Source organism: Pholcus phalangioides, unplaced genomic scaffold (assembly GCF_987345545.1).
Source record: "Pholcus phalangioides strain wild (caught in Gottingen) unplaced genomic scaffold, Ppha-v1.0 ptg000006l_1, whole genome shotgun sequence".
In the NCBI taxonomy this organism is placed as follows: domain Eukaryota; kingdom Metazoa; phylum Arthropoda; class Arachnida; order Araneae; family Pholcidae; genus Pholcus; species Pholcus phalangioides.
This window is the reverse complement of record NW_028301599.1, coordinates 4,934,644-4,948,072: the sequence shown is the minus strand read 5'-3', so window position 1 is coordinate 4,948,072 and position 13,429 is coordinate 4,934,644. Positions and strand designations below refer to the sequence as shown.

The 13,429-nt window shown below is 34.9% G+C and overlaps 1 protein-coding gene across 3 annotated transcripts in view; it reads left to right on the top strand.

The window, feature by feature from the left end:
• LOC149085691 (SCAN domain-containing protein 3-like) overlaps nt 1–13,429 on the top strand; it is a 57,315-nt gene continuing 43,886 nt past the window's right edge. For all 3 annotated transcript variants that reach the window (XM_089232483.1, XM_089232482.1, XM_089232481.1), the window contains exons 1-6: nt 1–106; nt 4,069–4,224; nt 7,114–7,409; nt 8,817–8,940; nt 10,882–11,312; nt 11,518–11,601. In XM_089232483.1, coding sequence (XP_089088609.1) covers nt 4,070–4,224; nt 7,114–7,409; nt 8,817–8,940; nt 10,882–11,312; nt 11,518–11,601 — 1,090 coding nt within the window. In that variant the 5' untranslated portion in view covers nt 1–106; nt 4,069. The remainder of the gene's footprint in view (nt 107–4,068; nt 4,225–7,113; nt 7,410–8,816; nt 8,941–10,881; nt 11,313–11,517; nt 11,602–13,429) is intronic.

Sequence of the window (13,429 nt, the reverse complement as noted above, 5' to 3'; positions counted from 1 at the left end):
GAGCTGCCGGTCATTAATCCTCCACGCAGCCATTTTTTTTAATAAAAAAACAAATTTGTTTGTCCGAGGTATCTCAACGAAGATCCTTCCTTAACCATCCCCAAGAGTAAGTTTCTTGTTTGTATTTAATAATTCCTCGCGTTTATAGTCATTGAAACTCTCCATTCATTCATACTGATGCCCAAGAAATTTTATCGCTATTTTTTTTGAGGTAATCCTCGGCGTGTAAAGCGTATATATAATATTAATTTCTTAATCTTCACATTGAAATAACTGGAAACCGCTTTCGGAGTTTAAACTCTAACACCCAGCACGTGACAGTCTTTTTTTATTAAATTTTGAGTATTACATATTGAAAAATTTGATCTAATGGAGATGATAAAATATCCCGAGTCCTAGGGATAACCATATCCGGTGATTGTTTGATGGGTGGGCCATTTTAGTTTACCTAATGATAGTAGCCTCAGGGGAGTGAATGCATTCAAAGTTTTTATGAGATATTTGTAATATCGTCGATAAATAACTTCACGTTTAATTTCGTGTGTATAAATTACCTTAATCTATTTTTTTTAATGTAATCGGTGACTAATTACAATTGATGCACTTCACCGATTCAAGGGTGACTTTGAAAGTATGATTCTCTTCATTTGGAATTGATTTGCATGTTTTATATTGAAGCATGGTCAAATACAGTCGAAGCCTGGTAGCTCGACAACCTGAGGTATAGAGAAATATACAGTTCTAGGGGCAGAAAGTTGAACAATTCTATTGCTATCTATGGATTTGTAAAGTTCTCTTTTGACCTGTAATTTGTCATTGAAAGTTTCCGAATTGAAATGATTGCTGAAAGACTTGTTATTTGTGAGTGAGGAATGTAATCGTCCAAAATAATAAACTTTTCGTTTGAGAAACATTGATAGACTAGCTGTCTTGACGTCACTACAAAATGGGAGAATTGCCCCTACCTCCCAGCCTTTGTGGAGACAACTCATCTAATGATGTGCGTATATGAATTGATAATATCGTGCCCCTCTCCCCAGACTGTTCAAGTTGCAAACTTTGTTCTGGTATATAAGCTTGGCATACATTTTGAAAATATAACAAATATTGCGATGCGATTTCGCTTTTATTTTTTATGATGCCTTGTGCCATGCCCAAAACCTGTAGCAGGGAACCTTCCAAAGGGATTGTGAAAACAAAAAAAATAGTGAATCCGTTCGGGGTTTCCCCCAGGCTGTGAAGAAAGTAGAATACGAAAAAAGTAGTAGCCACTTTCGCAAAAATGCCTATAGGTATGTCGTAGCAAGATTTCACTGTATCTGAAATTTTTAAAATACTCTCAGAAAAATTTGCGATTTTTACTGTACTTTTTGCTCATTAAGTCACAGAGAGAATTAGATTTAATTGTATTTTGTATTGTGGCTTTACTCCACACAATTTTGTATTGATTGCATTATTGTACTATTTAAAAAGCCTATAATAAGTTATTGTAATGTACAGAAATGATATTTGTGTGAATTACAAATATTGGTAGTATGTTGCTATTACAATCTTCTCAAAGACATAGAAATCAAAAGAACTTTATATATACGTTTATCTCTCAGTGGATCTTCTTGAAAACTTTCTGAGGGAAAGAAATTCTGAAAGGACATTTGGCGTCAAAACTGAAACCTGTTCCATTAGAGCTTGCCACGTCTGCGTATTCTCAGAAACAAGCAATAAACAAATCACTAAAGTCTTCACTCTAAATTGCCATCAGCCAGCTCACTGGCTATTTTTGCATACATCAGCAATCACCCTAAAATTTATGGCTTTTGCTGTGGCGATAGGAAGAAATTTTGCAGCGCAACGCATTTTCACTCTATGTAAAAATTGTGCACATTTGATGGAAGTTTTTTTCAAAAGATTGACAGTTTGAGTCGAAGTGAAAATGCCTAATAATTGAGGTTTTGCTTCAAATGAATGAATTATTGTAACATAGAATGTATTGCGTTTTGTTAATAAAAATCTGGTGTATATATATATGGTGGTTTTTTAAATAATTTGAATGTATTGTTTTTTCAAAGACCTTTCAGTAATCTGGTCTACCCATGGTCTGATATGTGCCGGACAACCAAATTTCCACTGTTTCATTTTTGGGGGAGGGGGGATTTGCCAAACAGAATTACCAATATGTCTTTTGACGTCTGAAATTGGCAAAATGACTTGTATAAATTTCTACCATGTCTTGTTTCAGACTTAGTGGCAATTTTTTTTCGTTGGTGTGATTTTATTTGAGAGTGGTAATGACAGGTAATTTAACCTACCAGCCCCAAAGCTGAATGTGCCAAAATCTGTGACGTACATAGCAGAACAAAGACTGCTATTGCAGAACAATTTGGAAGAATTTTAAGAAAAAGTGCAAAAAACCACTATTAATTGAATAGGGATTTTTACCGCAGAACATTTCCAGTTAGCTGAGGGCTCGTCGCAGAACAGTGCTAAATATTCTGTTTTGGGGCCTACCAGTTGATAAGATTGGTGACTTTGTGCAAGCCAATGCCAATAACACAATCACATAATTTTTGCAAAAGGGAAAAATCCTTACAATTTTACTTTTATTTATGAAAAGTCCGTATATTCTTCAAATATCCCTTTCATGTATACTTTTGTAAGAAATTTGGATTCATGCAAGAACCTTCCAAATTCTCCAAAGTTGGCAGCTATGATATAGGGATTCAATGATTTTGGTGTTTGTGAATATATTTATTTTTGGTCACACTTACTGAATAGTTGACCTAGAAAGAAAAATCACAAGACTTCTGCATTTGTTTTGAGGCTTTTCTCCACGCAATTTTGCAAAGATTGCATTATTGTACTATTCAGAAAGCCTAAATAAAATTATTGTATTGTACAGAATGGATATTTGTATGAATTATGAATATCGAATGTATGGTCATTATACAATTGTCTCACAGCTGTCACTGTTTGCTGTTCTTGTATTAGGACTGCGTAAAAATTTTAAAATTTGAGTCAGATTGGAAACAAAGGTTTGCCGGGATGTTTGACAGCGAGTCTTCTATGAATTTCTGACGTTCATCTTCAGAGGTGAAAGTGCTATGAGTTGCTTAAGAGGTGTCCTGTTATCATTAAATGTCAGAAATAAATTGAAAATCGTGACCAAGTCCTTGTTTTTTTTACATGCTGGCTGTGAAAGCCTACGTCAGGTTGTCTACCAAGATGGAAAATGGTTACCATGTCACGCACAAAAAAATATTTTGGACTTTTTTTCTGTGGATAGCAGTTTAATTTTCACTGGCTTCTAATTGTTATTTAGATGTGTGCAGTAACAGTAATTTCTACAGAAATATGCTTTGTTCCTGAAAATTTTAACAAGTGTTTCATTAACCTGACATTTACATAAGAAATGTCCTGACACCAGCCCACTTTCCAGTTTTTATGAATGTTATAGTTTCGATAATACAGTCGACGCTCAATATAACAACCTCCTTCATCCTCTCGAAAACTGTCGTTATATTAGGAGGGTCGCTATATCAAAAGTAAAACGTGTGATAGTTTTTCCTGTGAAAATATTTAGTACTTATCCTGTTGGTCGCATTGTAATGGAACGATTGCTATAATGTGGGGTTATAATGAGCGACGACTGTATATTGTTGCAATAAATTACTGCAATATATTGCTAATACTGTATATTGCAGTACCCAATTGTCCTGGGAAAATGTTGTAAAAAATTTTTTTTTTGACAAAAAGTGTTCCAGACTCTGCCACGAAGTTGGGCTGGAAGAGATCTCGGCAACAGGATAAGCCCAGTGGCAAAGTTCTGGCATTCATTCATTGTATATTGTAGAAATCAAATCATAATTATTTTAAGAAACTTTTTTATCTGACAGTTGTACTGGGTTATTTTTAAATATGATAAATCAGTTTATATTAACAGCTCCAGGAGAATTTCGAGAATGAAATTAAATATTTTCTACAATGATTACTTGTTTGAAAAATCACTTTGAACAATTATGGGAACATATTTTTTTTTGTTTCTAATGTGCTTAAATTTCAATGTTTTTGCAGTATGGACAGGAATAGAGGTGCCCCACGTGGAGGACCTCGAGGTCGTGGTGGCCCTGGAAGAGGTGGACCATTTGGCGGTGGCAGAGGTGGTGGTGGCGGTGGTCCACCAAGAGATGGAATGAGAGGTGGAAGTGGTGGGGGAAACTTCGGCAGCAGGTAATATCGAAGTTTTGTTTTCGAAAATTCAATTGTGGTTTTAATGATTACACAGAGAAAAAAAACCCTTGTGAAATCTGTTCTGTGGTGAACCATTCACAATAGAGGATCCTCTTGCCAAAATCATAAATGCCAGTTTTCTGCAAAATTTTAGATTTCTGAAATTCGGTTTCAAAATTAAACTCTCTTAATTTAATTTGGCATATTTGTACATTCCATTGTACCTAACTGAAAATGAACGCTTGTTGTTATGGACTTGTACCCAGATATTTAGATTATATTTGAGATAGCAGATGAGATTCAGGTTAGGCCACATTTATTAAAAACCATTTATATAAATATCTGCATTTTTTATTTTTGGGAGTCTGAGAATATATATATTTTCTTGTGATTTGTCAAGTCCTGGACTATTTTAAAATTATTGTGATAAAGGTTTTATTATAGCTAACTTAAATGAACTTTATATATAGCATACAACGTGTATATGTTGACTGGATATCGGGGTATGAAAAAATCGGATTATTTTAATTAACTGACTGCTCATTAATTAAAACAAATATAAAAATATGCATTCATAATGGTTAACAATGTCACCTGTTTTTTTACTAATTGCTCAGATTTAATCAAGTGTTGACGAATAAGCTACAAAGGAACTGCAAGCAAATACGAACACTAAAAATTATAAAACATTATAAAATCAGTTCCACGTCAACATGGAAGGTTGTTGAGCACAAATTAACTTCAGGGATTAACATTTTTCTTGTAGAGAAGTGCTTTTATTCATGAGAGCCCCCTCCCTATTGAAGTTAATGCGTGGTGGCAACTGAGTATCACACATATGGTGCAGGTATCTCAGTTCACTTAATGTACAACTGAAGAGCAACCATTCAGCATCAACTGAATAAAACAAATTCTATTGACAAGATCATTTCTTGCATAATTTGTGGATGTGTTTCCGACTTGCATGATGTTGCTTAATAGTTTAATTTTTTTTTCTTTCACAGATTCAATGAGTTTTGGTAAAAAAACGAGCAAACTCAAAATTGTAATATGAAATGTAAAGTCGAAAGCTTCACTGTATACAGGGCTCGTACAGTCCTTGAAAGTACTTGAGGAAAAAAGTTCATTTTCAATTCTTTAAAAGTTCTTGAAAAATCATTGTAGTCTTTGAAGAAAATAATCATTTTGAACTGCTTATAAGTTCTGCCTGAAAAAAAATTTCTGTGAATTTCTTCCCTCGATTTTTGTCCCCCTCTTCAACTGAATCCGCCCGTAAACCATGTTCCGCTTACACAAAAACTGTGAGTTACAAGACAATGTTCAGAACAAGACATATGGCCATGCATACCTGAGATTTTTCTGTGCTTAAAAAGATGTCGCCTGAAATCTAGCAGCAAAACACTGCACTTGAGAAATTGCTTCAAAATATTTTAAACTATCAGAGTAATGAAAGTCAGTTGCATACAGTTGAATACCGTTATAGCGAAAATCCAATTTTAACGAACACTTTTGAAAGTGTTCACAGAAATCAACATTACATATATACAAATACAAATATAAAAACGCCACAACAGGCAAAACCCCCCAATGAGGTGGCTGAGATATGTAATGTAATGTAATGTATGATGTAATAAACTTTTTAAAAAAAGTACAGCAGATGGTTTATATCAATGCACATATATAAGCAGTTGAAGAAATTTTGGAAGGTCAAGAATCATCTTGAATCAGAGAATGTCAAATCATTCCATAGTTTTTCCTTCAGTGTTTATGCTATGCTTTATTCAAATTGTATATTTTATAAAGAAAAAAAAACATAATTTTTGTCTAAAATAATTCTGTAGATGTAGAAAATTATTTTACAATCATATTAAATATTTATTCTTTGTGTAACATAGTCACTTTAAACATTACATGCAATTAACGTGGGCGTTTTCAATGGGAATTTTTATATTCAAAAGCAATATTTGAGGTTTTGACGTGGCAGTTTAATCATTTTTTAGTCAAAGTGTGATGTGTCAAAAACCTACCAACCCTGCCTTAAATTAAAAGCAAACATTACAATAGTTTGTTATTTTTACATTAGATATAAGGACTATTTCCAAGGATTATAAAAAGAGGTGGCAAAATGTGGGAAATTTAGCCATATTCCCCAAAGCAGAATGTTCTGCAATGAGCACTCTGCTAACTGGAATTTTTCTGCGGTAAAAATCCCCATAAGTGTTTTTTTTTTTCTTAAAATTATTCTAGCATTGATTGTTCTGCGACTTACCTTTTGTAGAAGAATCAAGTAGATTCTTTTCCTGTAGTCTGGAGGCTAATACCTCAGCTGCTTTTTTGGAGAAGGCCAATCCACTCACTAGGTCATTTAATTCTGCTTGACTAAAGTGCCGAGACACTGATGAATTCTCGCTATCAGTAGATGTGGAGTCTTGAGATGTTGAAGTCATTCACTGGAAGCTGGATATCATGAACATCACACATTTGCTGATCTTGTTCAGTGTCTTCAGCTTCAGATAAGCCAAAACCATTCATTAAACACTGGAATAGGGGGGGGGAGGTGCATATACACTGTGCTAAAGCTATTACAACAATCATTCACTGGAAGCTGGATATCACGAACATCACACATTTGCTGATCTTGCCCAGTGTCTTCATCTTCAGATAAGCCAAAACCATTCATTAAACACTGGAATAAGGGGGGTGCATATACACGGTGTTAAAGCTATTACAACAAGGCACTTCGGTTACGTCGTCACTCCGCTTAAGCCATCATAGTTTTTCGATAACGTGAGGTGATTATTGAGGTTTTACTGTATTTCAATTTTATGAAAATGCTTAAATGTTTTGAGATAAAAATTGCATTGTATTTTTAATTTTTTTGTTTTCCAGAGGAGGAATGAGAGGCAGAGGTGGAGGACCGCATCGTGGTGGAAGTGATGGGCGCCCACCATCCCCATATGGTGGCGATTCCCCTGGCAGCTACAGCCCTGGTCCTCGCGGTGGGGGTCGTGGTGGAAGACCTGGAGGTAGAGGTGGCTTTTCGGATAGAGGAGGCTCTCGTGGCAGAGGAATGGCTCATGGCGGTGGTAGGGGAGGACATTCTCCCGTTCGTCATGGTGGAAGAGACATGGGAATGGATAGAGGAGGGTCTCGTGGAGGAGGAGGAATGGGCCGTGGTGGTGGAGGTAACTTTTCATTAGATACTTACATATAAATGCATATGTTTTAATCAACATCTAAAGTTTGGTCACTCTGACCAAAGTGGCTGACATACACTAGGCATTTTACAAGACCAGGTGTTAGCCCAGGGCTTGACAAATTAAAAATTAGGCACCAACCAAATTTCTTGAGAGCCAAGCACAATCTTTTTCTGGACTTGATGGCCATCTCATGTTAATGGATACACTCATAAATCGAGAAAATTTTGTTTTATGCATAGACTGATTTATCAATCACATAGATTATATAGATACCGTTTGTAATGTTTTTAAAGATACCCTAGTTACAGAACTAAATATAAGTAATAATGGTTAGCTTTTAATATACTATCGTACACACACGTATGATTAATGTTATATTAATGTTACATTTATTATGCTGTGAAAAAACTTAATTATGTCTTAATTTTTATACATAATTTCTTTATTAAGTTTTTGCTTCACATATATTTATATTTGCATGTACAGTATATGGAGTCAAGAAAATATTTGAATTAAGCAATCATAGGATACATTGTGTTGCTTCAGTATTTTAAAAATAGTGCTTAAAGTACTGCCCAGTAATATGGATTTCTTTTTCAATATTGAAAAAACATATGGAGTGTATTTTTATGCAGATGGACTGTCATTGAAAGTTATATTGTATTACTTATGGCTTTGCTCCACGCAATTTTGTAATAATTACATTATTGCACTATTAAAAAAGCCTATATAAAATTTTCAGCTAATGTGTGTTTGCAAACATATGTAAATATCAGTTTTATGCTGGAATACAATTGTTATTACAAAACTTATTCATACATGTTAAATTCAGATTTTATTTTTCGCGAGGGCATGGAAAATTTGAAAAAAAAAATTCTTAAAAACCAACCAAATATTTTAGGAGTCAAGTCAATATTTAGTAGTCATTTTTTCCCCAGAACCATTATTTATGGGAATAGAAAATTTTAGGCCCAAATACCAATATTTTAGTTGCCATGGTCACCTGGCATTTGTCATGCGCTGTTTTTTACCCACTTTTTTTTAATATCAAGTTATATTTAAATAATATTTATTGCGGGATTTTTCAGTTGGCAAGCTGAATAAATGACTTCTAATTTTAAATATTTCAGAGCCATCTGGGTCATTTTCTTTCACAGTGCATCGTATTTATAGCAGAGCCTAATACGTTTTTGAGAAAAAAGTAATTAGGCAACATCTGCATTTTCTAGGAGCCAAACATGTTTTTTTTTTTGTTGGTAAAATGGTCATAAAAGGGTTTTCTAGGGCCTATTGACCTTTCCCTATTTTGATGGGAATTTTTATATCAATTCTAAAATTGTTTAATGAATTCAGTAATAGGTGTTTTAGTTTTTGCTTTTGCTTCTTTGGCAGGCATGATGAAAGACTCCTATGATCATCAACCTGACCACCAACGAATGGGTGCACGTGGAGCACCTCCTTCAAAACGAGGAAGATGGGAAAGCTCTTATCCTCCTGTCGATGATTACAGAGAAAGGTAATTTTTTAAAAAATAAGTGTATTAGGAGAAAGAAATGTGTGCTGAAAAATTTTAGTGTAGATTTGTTGATGATGAATTTCGTATTGTGCTAATGACATTATTGTAAGCTGTATTTGAATTTTTTTCCCAATTCTTTTCAAAATGCTGTTTGTTACAATGATGTCATTGTAACAAACAGCGGTAACAAAGCGGACATTGTATTTCAGTGGTTGTTACATTGGAAAAATATGGTATAGTTAAGTGTATAAATATTTGGAACTTGTTGAGTGTGGTTGTAATGGAAGGGCCGTCGTGTAAAGTGTCTTGTCATGATGTTATTGTCAAAATAGTTCTTCAGAAGCTGCTTCGCTGGTGTTGCAATGTGCATCTTGATAAACGTTGTGCTATCCACCAGGGCTGGGCAAAGCGAAAAACAAATTAGGTGCCAGCCGAATTTGTTAAGAGCGAAGCATGTTTTTCCCCAAGAAAAACAGCCTGAGTAATTTGTTTTACTTTTCCAGGACTTTGACCCAAATTCTCATGTTGGAAGAGACATTATTGCGAAATCAAAGAAAAATTGTCTCGTACTTAACTTCCTTTTAGCAACGATGTATATAAAATTTCTGGTGTCAAAACAGATTTTCTAGTCATTCTGGCATCTGGGATTTGTCCCGCCCTGCTATTCAACACCTGAGTGGTGCAGTGGTAAGATGCTAATCTTCCACTGCGAAGGTTGCTGTCAAAGTCCACGGGTTCGAATCCAACTAAAAAGAGCATCAGAAGCAAGTTCTTTACTATCCTGGCCTGGGGTGACCAACGATAGGTGGCGCCTTCGTTTCCACCTAACTCCATGGTTGAAAATTTCCGTATTGTGATATATGACTGGAGTTCGTGTGCTAAAGTAGCCCTGCACACTGATGCCGTTGAAGTGCTGAAATGATATAATTGCGCAAAATAAATTATACTGCTGGCCAAGTAGAGCATCATCAACTTGTACATTTTAAAGTGGTTTTCTTTCTTTCACCAAAGAAAATTCCATTGCTTCATGCAATGGACCCATCAAAATTTTCAAGTCATTCTGACCAGCAGTTCTGAGTTCTCATTACTGTTTTGGAATCTGAACTTTTTAATTATAATCACCCTGTATATAGCTGATTATTTTTCATAAATCACTTACTACTGCACATCCTAACCAAATAGTGGCAGTCCATATTCCAAAGAATTTCTAACTGAAAATTATTTGGAAAGGGATCACTGGCCACTTCATGAACTGAACAATTTTAGGCTTTTACTACTGTACAGTAGAACCTTGATTAACTGGGGGTAATGTTGAAAATATGTAAAAATAATTCAAAATTAAGCCTTTTGGCAATATACCGTACGAAAAGTGTTGCTTCGTATGGAATGAAAATGTCTGAAGTAATATAACTACTAGTACACTGGTCTTTGTCATTAAGGATCAGCCAGCCTCTTTTTGGATTATAAAACCACCTGTGCCCTTAGGCTGGGATTACACTGTAAAAGTTTTATAAAAGTTCATTTATAAAACAAAAAATACAACCAATAAGGTGATTAACTGCATTTGCTAGAATGTTACCAATGCTCTTATTGGTTGCATTTCTCAACTTTTATAGTGTAATCCTGGCCTTAGCATGACAGTGACGTCACTGCTGTTGCTGCTTCCTTGTGAAGACGGAAAAAAGCCTGTGAGGTAATACACTACCACCACATGTGATGCAATCCTCATTCATGAATTTGCTTAAGATACAGTATCAGAATGTAGCACAAAGTTAGAAAATGTAGTAAGAATGAGAAATTTTAATACTGTTATCTAATTTTCAACAACGATGATACTTAATATGAAAGAAAATTTGTATATTCTATATGTATTTGAGATTTTTATATTCTGACAGAAAAGAATGAAGTTTATAATTTTTAAAATAATAATTTTGTTTACAGTCGGGAGTATGGTGGTGGATATGGAAGCAGCATGGGAGGTCCTGCTCCTGATTATCCACCATCTGAAGGATATCAGCAGCCATCTGGTGGTGCTGGTGGATATCAGTCATCACGCTACTTGCCAGAGGAAGAATATGGGCAAGGTGATAGTGGTCTTGGTTATGGAGGTGGTCCAGGAGGTGGATCATCTTACCAATCTTCTTATCAAACTAGCTATCCGCCTGCTGATGATTTCAGGAATGGTAGTGGCATGAATGAGCCTCGGGGAGACTACAGAGGTCAGGGTAACTACTCATCGGAATATTCTACAGCTCCTTCCGGTGGTGGTAGTACTGGATATGGATCTGGATCTTTCGTTGATGAAAGGGGTGGAGCCAGTTATGGACGAGGTGCTGCAGGAGGAGCAGCTGGTGGCCCACCAGATTCTTACAGTAAGCATTTGCTATTGCTTATCAACTATTTTATTTTTATTGTATTGCTATTTTCTATTGCAAGTAGGTCCTAATTAAAAAAAACTAAATGTGTACGTATTTGAATGTGTCAAGAATTCAAGTCCCGCATAAGAGGTCTGAAAGTTAAAAATTTGAAGTTTATGACCTCTTAAAATTATTTTTCTTTCTTCTGTTATTTGAACAGATGCTACAGGTTATGATAGTTATGATTCGTACCCGACTGCCCAAGGTGGTGGATATGGGGGAGTTAAAGATTTTGGACCTCCCGGTAAGTTCAAATTATTTGTTTAATATTAACTAAGGAGGGTGATTTATTGTTGCATGTGTATATTGTAATGCAATTAGTTAAAATGAAGGCTAGGTAATATTAGGCCAGGTTCACACTGGAACGATACAACTACCGATATTATTCACGATGTGTATAACAACAGACACTGGTTAAAACAAGAAATAGCTATTGATTTCATAATTTTAATCAGTCTGCTCAGATGCCTTATGCATCAATGATCGCATGGTTTGTTGTTTTGGTCTCGTGTGAACCCAGCCTTATTGTGACCATAAATAAACAGTGCACTGTTTGAAGATATTCGGTTGTCATAGTTGAGTTTTTTTTCTTGACGCTTTGTTAAATCAAGCCTCTTCAAGAGTATGTCAACAGCTGATTACATTTCTTTTTGAAGATGCTCACGACTCATTAAAATGAAAAGTTAAAACATGCTGTATCTGTTAGACAATGTGCTGTTCTTTGAATGATGGCTATGAAAGTTTTGTTCCATCACTAATGCCAAGTTAGAAATTTTAAATTGTGAATTAAATTGCAGAACTAAGAGAATAGTGAAACGTATTAGCAGTTTTATTTTTACTTGAAACTAATAGAAAACTGCAGAATTTTTCAATATACAGTCGGACCCTGATTTAATGAACTTCAACGTTTTATTCCAAAGATTCACCAATTATTATTTTTTTTTAATTCAGGCAAAAATAAAGATGAAAACCCTTATTTAACGAATGGAAAACCCCTGAAATAATGAATATTTTCAAGCTATTTGAATTTTTTTTTTTATTTCTCGTCCTCCAAAACCACAATCTGAAGATTTGATTTCCCAGGAACTGACCTTCAGCCATTCTTTAGAAACTGACAAAAAAGGGGGGGAACAGAAATCTCTTCCTTTTTGAGTAAAGAAAATCATTTAGAATGCTTCATTGGGAAATTGTGGTTTACACCAATACCATAAAATATGGTGCTGTCCGCATTTTTAGATTTCGGTTTAAAAAAATAAAGCTTCAAGTTTGTGCAGTGTCTTGATGGAGTAAAATATGACGCGTCTTGCCACATAGGACAAAGATGATTCAGCTGCCATGGGCAAACATTATTTTGCCCACAACTTTAAAATTCCATCATTTTTTAATGGTGTTTGTTCTCACCTAAAATTGCAGCCCCCCCCCCCCCCAAATTTTACCCCCTCTAGTTCTGATACTGGATGGATCTGAAGAAAAGTTTTTCCATAATTGAAAAATGACAATTTCGGCTGAATTTGATAAATGTTGGGCGTATCAAACAAACTTCTATCAAAGCGCCCTCACTTTATTTTCTAATCGTTAGAAATAAGTTGTGACAGTAAACCCCAAAGTGAGTAGCTTTTAAAATTTATTCCTGATCAGTTTGACTCCAGTATAACAATTTACTCAATTTAACAAATAAAATTGTTGATTTCTTTTGATTCATTAAATCGAGGTTCGGCTGTACATTTCAAGTGTAGAAGTGATACTTAATAAATGATAAAGTGCCAGGTTTTTTAAGGTGTGGAATCTATGGAATTTAGCAATACCTCATGTTTATTTGATGTGTAATGATTGTCGTAGAAAAACTGAATTTTGTCAATGGCTTCATAGTATCGCACATGTAATGCAGCTGGGCCACACCTCTAATTTGAATATCTATATTATTAGCCTCCACACAGCTGTTTTTAAAGAAAATCTCAAGTATTACTATACTGCATTATATCTGCCATTTAATGTTTCTTGAATTTTTATGTAAATTCAACTATATCGAGACTAATTATGCAGGTATTCAGAGCGTCTGATTTTACAAGTTG